At 39.2% G+C, this 9,373-nt stretch overlaps 1 protein-coding gene across 1 annotated transcript; it reads left to right on the forward strand.

Annotated features, from left to right (window-relative positions):
• The first annotated feature begins 1,153 nt into the window (after nt 1-1,153).
• CXCL10 (chemokine (C-X-C motif) ligand 10) lies at nt 1,154-2,668 on the forward strand. Its single transcript, XM_006885343.1, has 4 exons — nt 1,154-1,214; nt 1,767-1,893; nt 2,126-2,215; nt 2,632-2,668. The coding sequence occupies exons 1-4, from the start codon at nt 1,154-1,156 to the stop codon at nt 2,666-2,668; spliced, it is 315 nt and encodes a 104-aa protein (XP_006885405.1).
• The last annotated feature ends 6,705 nt before the right edge of the window (nt 2,669-9,373 follow it).

Consider the following 9,373-nt stretch of genomic DNA (forward strand, 5'->3'; position numbering starts at 1 on the left):
ATTTCTAGCTTCCTAAACCATGAGAGAGTGTTTTTGTCTGTGAAAATCATTAACCTGTCATACATATCATAGCCTCACTAGATAATGAAGAAAAGGATATATGTGACTTGGAAGAAGTGAGAAAAGGTGTTCCTCAGAGGCAAGGATGGTGAGAATTCATCTCACATTCTTTGGTATGCTGTCTGAAACAACCAGTCCTTAGAAAGGGAAGTCATACTGAGAAAGATGGGGAGTGAGAGAAGACGACGACCCTTAACAAGACTACAAAGAGGCTGCCACAATGGGCTTAAGCATGCCAGAGATCATGAGGATGGCATGAAACTGAGCAAGGGTTCAATCTGCTGTACACAGGGGGGCTATGACTCAGAGCTGACTCCAGGTCTCCTAACAACAGCAATATTCAAATGAAAGTGCTTAACCTTTGAAAGTAATTATAAATACTTAAAACAAATACTGGGAGCAAAATCCATCAGAGTGAGAATGGACTGTAACTTTTTGAGACCTAAACCCATAATGTAACATCTAAGATTATACTCCTATCTGTAAAATAAAGTTAATAACAGTTTTCTCATTTTCTTCACAGAGTTACTGTGGGGTCAATTATGAAAGTATATAACACTTCTGAAACCCATAAAGTAAATTAAGTTTCAAGTTATTCCTACTTATGTTTCACTGAAATAAGTTAAAATAAATGCATAATGGTAAGGCACATACATTTAAAAACTATTTAGGACTCTGACTTGAGGATTTAAGTTAGTATTTTTATTTTGCAAGGGATGGAAAATGGGGAATCAAAGCTCAATTTATAAAAATTATTTCTATGTACAATAAATACTTGGTTTTCAGGAAACAATTAAGGTTTTGGAAAGTGAAACCTAACTCACTCCCATTGAATAAAGGGAGGTGGAGGGAGATTCCATAACTAGAATGCCACAATAAACACAAATAATACTTTCAATTCTGCAACATGGGACTTCCCCAAGGATCAAATAGAAATTTTTGCTAAGTCCGCTGAAATATTATCCAATCAGATTTAGGGAGGGAAAATTCCTCTGCAGATAAAAGCTGTAGCCTAACTCCACGTTTTCTGAGGCACACTTCAGCTGCTCTCCCATTCTGAGCTCACCACAGAGGAACCTTCAGTCTTAGCACCATGGACCACACCACCATTCTTCTTTTCTGCCTTATCTTCCTGACTCTGAGTGGGACTCAAGGTAAGGGACATCAAGAGCTACTGAATTTATAAAATCAGAAATAGGACTGAGTATGAATTCTGTAAATATATAAAGAGTATTTCCAAGTTTGAGTCTGACTACAAATGAGGAAAATGAGAAGAGATTTCCTTTTGCCCCAGTGTACATGAATGATTAAAGTCAAAGGGGTAAGTAGAATAAAAGGGGAAAGAGAAGAAAGAAGGAAAGGAAAACAGAAGACGAGAAAGGGAAAACAAAGGACAAAGAAATGAGGAGAGTAAGTGACACAGATAGTACCCCATAGATATCTCAGTTTAAATATTCATGTACTCAAATGAATTTGAAGATATGCTTTTACAATCAACAAGTCAAAATTCTACTCTTACAAATAATCGGCTTATTAGTTATTTGGAGCTGGATGCTCCAAATAATGGGGTACTATCCTGTCTCATATTAAAAGCCTTTGCAATGACATGGGGATATAGGTACTACTAAATACCTATGTCCAGATTAAATACTTAAAATGAAATCCTGTGCTAATCTCTACTACTGTTTCTATCTCTTTCCCTACAGGAATGCCTTTCTCTAGAAATATACGCTGCTCCTGCATCAAAATTTATGATCGGCCTGTTAATCCAAAGTCTTTAGAAAAACTTGAAATGATTCCCGCAAATGTAAACTGCTCAAAAACTGAGATCATGTGAGTAAAATCCCCCAATGATTACCTCTATGGCTGTAATAAAATACCAAGTATGTGATGATCACAAAAGATGCTTTAAAAAATGATTAAAGAGTTTGTGATAATTCTAAGATCTCTATACAACAAAAAGAAAATGTTGTGCTCAACTTCTGAGTTCTGAATTATATATTTTATCTGTTTTACTGGTTTACTCTTATTTTAAATATTTTTTCACTTTTATTTACTTATATAGTGTCACAATGAAAAAAAGTGGGGAAAAGAGATGTCTTAATCCAGACTCTAAGAATGTCAAGAATATACTGAAAGCCATCAGCAAAGAAAGGTAGGCTTACTGTTGCTGGCAGAACTGCAATCTTGGGAAGTCAGAAATCTTTGCATTGGTTTTGCTGTGGGATCCTCAGTTGAAATGTGTTACCATCTTCTTTGCCTCCATTTCTTTCTAAAACTGAAATTGCCCTAACGACTGGCTGGAAGTGCTGATAATCACTTCAGCATGAAGACAGAAACGGAACTATCCAAGAATAGTTTCCAAATTCCCCCAAGTTTTTCCTGGTCCCCCCAAAAAGGCAGTCCCTAAAGTCTATGATGGCCACATAACAGCAGAAAAGCTCATCATATCCTTACCTGAGACTGTTTAGATTATCTTTGAATGTACCTATCTATGAATGTTACAAAGAACTCAGACTGAAGCCGTAGGTGAAAGGTTCTCACTTTGACACCCCCTTTCTCTGTTGGCAGGTCTAAAAGGTCTCCCAAGAAACCAGGAGAAGCATGATCACAGAATTGCTGATAAGGATGGCCTAGTCGATGCCTCTGTGATTACTTCGCGATGGAGGGTGGATGTCAAGATCTAAGGGTCCCTGGCTTACAGTTTTCTGAGAAGGTGACTAACCAGTCACCAGATTAGCTACTACTACTAGTACTGCTTTAGGTGGCTGGATAGGTCACTGTCCTGAGCTGTTTGAATAATAGCTCTTCTCTGGCAACAGACTGGATGCTATGCCAAGATGCTACATGTTCAATGAATGGACCAAATCCTAGCTCTACTTTCTCACCTAGCATATCTATTTAAAAATTCTTTTTCAGCCTCTGGTCTTAGTGAGTTTTCAGAATCTCTAGTGGTGAAAAGGTATGCAATCTGCTTCTTTACAAAAGGCCTTAATTCTAAGGGCTTTCTCTCAGGGGTTCGTATTCTCTAACTGGATGTATATATACAATTCTAAATATAAAACTGCCTGTAAATATATGTGTAAATGCCATTTAATGCAAAACCACACGATATAGCAGAATTTTTAAATGCATACATTTTTCATATTTTTTCAGTGTTCAAGGACTAACCTGTGTAACTATATATACATGTGAATGCATAATGAGACAAATGTGTTATGAATGGTTTTTCAAAATAAAAATGTTGTACTTACCTGAGAAAAAATACTAAAAAAAGATTATATCTGGCTCTTGAGAGACCAAAACCATAATAAAGTAATTGCAACCATGATGAAGTGTCTGGTGTGATCTGACTGATGTTTATTTCAAATGTCAATTAGATGTGAGAATCTATGGAGCAGAATCAAAGTTGGAGTAGGACAAGACCAAATTAACTTGAGAGTTACCATACACTTTATAACTAAAATTTCCTGAAAGATCCATCACACAGAATTCTTACAGAACAAGCGAAGTTTAACATGCACGATCTGAGGCTCAGATCTGTACAGCTAACTTGCAGAGATATCGCTACCTAAATATCCCACAGAAATTTTAAACTCCAAAATATACCCTAAAGAAATTCTCCTCTCCCCCAAATCTGTGCCTCCTCTATTCTTTTTTTTTTAGTATTTTTGTGTGTGTGTGCGTGTACCGTCAAATCAGATCTGACTGGTACAGGAGGAGATGCCTCCTCTATTCTGAGTGCTTTCAAGTCAAGCATGACTCATAGTAATCCTATGAACAAAAGGCCTGAAGCCCCTCTACAACTACAGACATTTATCAAAGTTCATAGAGTTTCGGGAGGCATGTTATTTAGGAAGTGGGTGCCACTCCTGCTGAATTCCCCAGACTGGCAGCACCTCCTGTCCTTAATTCCACAGACCTGGCATCCCTGCACATACCCCATCCACATATACCCAGCACCCCCCATCCACAAAGGCCTGGCACTCCCTCTATCTGGATAAATCCAGCAGCCCTCCCACCTCTCACAATCCTGGTGGCATTGCCTGCAGGCTTGAACCTCAGTGGTCTAGCCACGCCACACGATCAGCCTTCTGACCTTTCTTCTTGGGCAAATGCTGCTTTAAAATAAATAAATAATTAAATTAAATTAAATTAAATACATAAATATTATATTGATTTGCTTACAAAGTTGATATAGTGTTTCACACTATTCTTCATTCACTTTGTGTTTCATACAGTCATTCCCATGCATTGTTGTTATTGTTGTATACCATAGAGTCAGAACCAACCCACAGCTGTCTCTCTAGTGGGTTTTAGGAGGCAGTTACTAGCATAGAAGACTGTCTATCCTTCTCCCATGGAGTAGCTGGTGGCCTTGAACTGTGTGCCTTCAGGATTGCAGCGTAGCTTCTTGCCACTAGGCCACCAGAGCTCCCTTCCCAAGCATTATGTTTTATAAAATTAATCACCAAAGGACTATACCTATCATTGTTGTTGTTGTTGCTGTTGTTAGGTGCCGTCGAGTTGTAGACAACTCATAGCGACCCTACGAACAAAAGGCCTGAGCACTGTTCATACATAGAGTTTCCAGAGGCAAGCCATTTTGGAAGTGGATGCCACTCCTGCTTCCAGGCTTGTTTTAGTTAGGAAACTCCAGCAAACACTGTCCACCACGAATAACCATTACCACGTTTGGCACGTCAGTGTCACAGTGTCATTACCTTGTCTTTACAGGTCCCTGCCTTTCCCATTTCCTTTACCCTCTCCCTCCACCCACCAAATTGTGCAACTCTGTGATTTTGACCCTATCCATCCTCACACTTTTACTCCCATCCCTTTCCCCTTTGGGTACCCACACATGTTTTACTAGTTATCCTTCACTTTTACAGTAATGGTCTTGTGCAGTATTTGTCCTTATGAGACTCAGCTCACTCAGCATAATGCTCTCCACTCATTCCCCTGTTCTGCAGTATTTTCTGAAATCATTGCTCCTGAGTGCTGCACAGTATTCCATTGTGCGAATGTACCACAATTTCTCACTTCATTCAGCTGTGACTGGACATTTGGACTGGACAGAGTATTAAAAGCAGAATGGAAAAAAAAACCAGTCACCTACAAAGGAAAAGTCATTAAATGCTACTCTTTTAATCTTGTCTGATTTATTGTCCTAAGGCTCAAGTATCTCCATTGTTATTACTCACCTTGTAAACATGTCTATGACTTGGCTAAAAGCTGAGCCACAGAGATGTTAGTTCCAGGCACAAAGGAATACTCAGGGGTTCCATCAGTCTCTGTCAGATCAGAAAGCCTGGCCAATTGTGTGATTTTTGAGTTGTCCACATTTTCCTCCTGCTCTATCCTTATCTTTCTAGCTGGGCATCATTCAATGCTTTTGGTCTCAGTGCAGAGAAAGTTGACCAGCTTTCAATGAAGTCCACAGAAAGGTGGAATAAACTTGACAGTAACCAATAATGAAAAACCAAAAACTCAAGTCCACTACCACTGAGTTGATTCTGACTCATGGCGACCCTCCAGGGTTTCGAAGGCTGTAAAGATTAACGGAAGTAGAATGCATCCTCCTTCTTCTATGGAGTAACTAATGAATTCAAACCACTGACAATTCAGTTAGCAGCCCACATGTAACCCACTATGAAAGAAGATGAATAAAAAAGGAAAATACAGACAGCCATTTGAAAAGAGGGAAACAGAAGTGAATATGCATTTCACAGAAGAAAAAGTCCAAGTTCTTAACATAAGATGTTTGACCTCATTAATATTCAGAGACATATATGTTCAAATTATTATGCACACATCCACGAGGTTGGTCAAGATTTTAAGTTGAATCATACTAAGTGTTAATATGAATACAGAGAAATTAAGAATGCTCCTCCTGCTGAAATGTGCACATCTTCTTTGTCTCTCACAGATGACCCTCCAGCAGGTTTTCATAGGCTGTAAATAACCTAGTAAGAGATGCAGCTGGCAGACTTGAACCACTTGCCTTTGGTTCGGCAGCACAACAGCATACTCTCTGGATTACTCCCTGTGCATATCTTATGCACTCGTAATTCTACTATTCAGTACATACACACAGAGAGATGAATTCTCACAACAGGACATCAGTTAGAATGTTATTGAAACTGTTCATAATAGAAAAAATATTAAAAATTCCCAATGTCCACAAATAGATTTATTAAGTAGATAGATAAAGCTGTTATAAAGCACTTGATAGTAACCAAAGGGCTGCAAATTCAAGTGCACTCAGAGGAGTAGTAAAAAGAAAAGTTTGGTGATCTACTGCTGAAAAAATCAGTCCTTAAAAACCACATGGCACTCAGTCAGTTCTACTCCAACACACATGGAGTCATTACAAGTTGGAATTCACTCAAAAGCAAGTGGTGCTGATGGGAGTTATGCAATAGACAGTTACTCAATAGGTAGTTGCTCAATACAGTAGTGAAAACAAAGTACAACTATTTACATCAAAATGAATGACTCTCAAAAATAATCTTGTATGAAAAAAGCAAGCCACAGAAGAATAGATGTAACATGATTCTACTTACCATTTCTTTTTAAAAAGCAAAGGACTGCCCTTACTCTTTCCCATGGATGTGAGATTTCCCCCCCCCAAAACCTTCCAAGGGGAATCCTAAGACCTAATTTGGTTCACATATGTTTCAGCCTCTGAGAACCTTGTTTAGAAGAGGAATATAGTTATATTGCTTAGGGTATAGATACACAGGAAGCCAGGGACCAGCAACAAAGCGTGCCATTAGGAGATAAAAAGTAACTGGCCCAACCAAGTACTTTTTAAAAACAGCAATAAATTCCCCATGCATTTTACTTTTCATGGTCTTACGAACTTTCAAACTGTTTTATAATCAAAGAAAGGATAAGTACTTAGATGGTTTTCTAGAAAGCCAAATTTCAGTTTGTGTATCTATTGTAAGTAAGGAAACTACAAGTTTGCCATATGCTTGAATCAGCCTATTTGAGATTGTTGGGAGCTGTTTAAAATTAAAGTGATGTAAAGAAGGAAATGTCTCTCATGTACTCAAGTGTATCAGTGAAAGTAAGCGGAAGCCCATTAGAAGCATCTTCATACCTTACTCCTGCCAGCCCAGTATTTATTCTAAGAGGCTTGTCTTCCAACTTCTCCACTGTCCTTGTTAAGGGTGGGTTCTGAGGAGAAAACAAAGTTCCAAAGTTGTTTGCTCAGCTACAGGATATGGTCTTCTAACAGTTGTTCTTATGTGCCATTGGGTCACCTGGGACCCACAGTGACCCTATGTACAGCAGCTCTGAACCCTGCCCTGTCCTGAGCCAGTCACACTGATTTTCACTCACTAACCACCACTGTCCCAATTACTTTATCAAACCATCTCATCTGGGGTCTTCCTCTCCTTTGCTGTCCCCTCCACCATTCTGAATATGATGTCCTTCCCAAGGACTGGTCCCTCCTGGCCATGTGCCCAAAATATGTGAGACAAAGCTTCAAAATCCTAGCCTCCAACGAGAAACTTGGTTTCACCCTCTCCAAGACAGACCTATTTGTTTTCTTGAAAGTCCATGGTACACTCAAGACTATTCTCCACCACCATAACTTCAAGGCATCGATTCTTCTTCTATCATCCTTAGTCATTGTCCAGCTCTCTGGTGCATAGCAAGCAAATGCAAAGACTATGCCTGAATTAGGTGCACCTTGTCTCTAGACTGACACGGTTGTTTCTCAAGACTCGGGAGAGGCCCCTCAGATTTACCCAATGCAATTTGTCTCCTCATTTCCTAACTGCTGGCACCAAGAATGTGGATTGTGGAGCCAAGCAAGCTATAATTGTTAGCAACCTCAATCTCTTCTCCATCTATCAGAGTGCTGTCAATTGACCCAGTGGTGAGAATCTTTGCCTTCTTGATGTTGAGATTCAACTCATATTGAAGGCTACAGTCGACCTTCTGCAGCAAGCGCTTCAGGTCCTCTTCAGCTTCAGCAAGCAAGGTTATGTCATCTGCATAATGCAGGTGTTGATGAGTCTTCCTTCAATCCTGATGCCACATTCTTTCTCATAAAGACCAGTTTCCTGAATAATCTATTCTGTATATCCAAGCCTGGGACTGAATGTCTCCAAACAGTACGAAGACTTTTTCTTACTTTCTTTCTTTTTTTTCTTGTTGTATACTGTTAAATCAGATCCTACTGGCACAGGAGGAGAATGCCCCCCCCCTTCTGCAGCAAAGCATCTGGTGGATTCGAACTGTGAACATTTGGGACTACAGTGCAGCTTCTTGGCACTAGGCTACTAGTGCTCCCTTAACTAAGAATTTTTTAAGAGATTTCTTAAAAAAATTAATCAGCTCTACTGTAGCTGCATCACAAGTTTAATATTCCTGGGAGAAGAATGATAATAATTTAAAAGAGAAGAATGATAATAATTTCCTTCTGGCTACATTAAAAAGATGTTTTCCAGAAAACAACAAATGCTGGCAAGGTTGTGGAGAAATTCATTGTGGGTAGGAGTGTAAAATGGTGCAACCACTATGGAAGGTTGTATGGTCTTTCTCAAAAAGTTGCAAATAGAAATACCATTTGACCCAGCAATTCCAGTACTGGGAATATACCCTAAAAAAACCTTAACTACCACCCAAGCAGATATATGCATACCCATGTTTACTACGGCCTTGTTCGAAGTGGCAGGATGCTGGAGACAACCCAGGTGCCCATCAACAAACGAATGGATAGAGAAGCTCTGGTATATTCACACAATGGAACACTATGCAGCATTGAAAAGCAAAGAACTCATTGAAATGTTATGCAAAATGGGTGACCCTAGAGGACATTATGCTGAGTGAAATATCTCAGTCACAAAAGCACAAATATTGCATAGGGCTATTGTTGTAAAACGAGACTGACATCCTGACATCGGGGTTGAGAGAAAGGAAAGGAGGAATGATGTATATTGCATTGAAACAGATGAGGGAGGAATCTATTTAAAAGGGATATATGATTGGGTATTCTTGTCATTACAGAAGTCCAGAGTGAAGGCTGCATAGTGGAATGAACTTGGAGGGAGGGATTGCATAACAATGAAAGAGTTTTCTTTTCAAGGAGAAGAGTGATTTGGGGGGGGAGGGGTAAGCAGGGAGAAAACTGCAACAGTGAAAGACTGGAAATCCTAAGTCTCTGTAAACTTTCATTAAAATAAATAAATAAATTAAAAAAAAAATATGTTCCCAAGGAACACACACTCCCACCCTTGAACTGAGGCAAAGCAGCCAAGACATATTGAGTTTCTTTTAATGAGTGGCATTCACT

The sequence above is a fragment of the Elephantulus edwardii genome, unplaced genomic scaffold, assembly GCF_000299155.1.
Source record: "Elephantulus edwardii isolate Elephantulus edwardi_28Jun2011 unplaced genomic scaffold, EleEdw1.0 scaffold00042, whole genome shotgun sequence".
Classification (NCBI taxonomy): Eukaryota; Metazoa; Chordata; class Mammalia; order Macroscelidea; family Macroscelididae; genus Elephantulus; species Elephantulus edwardii.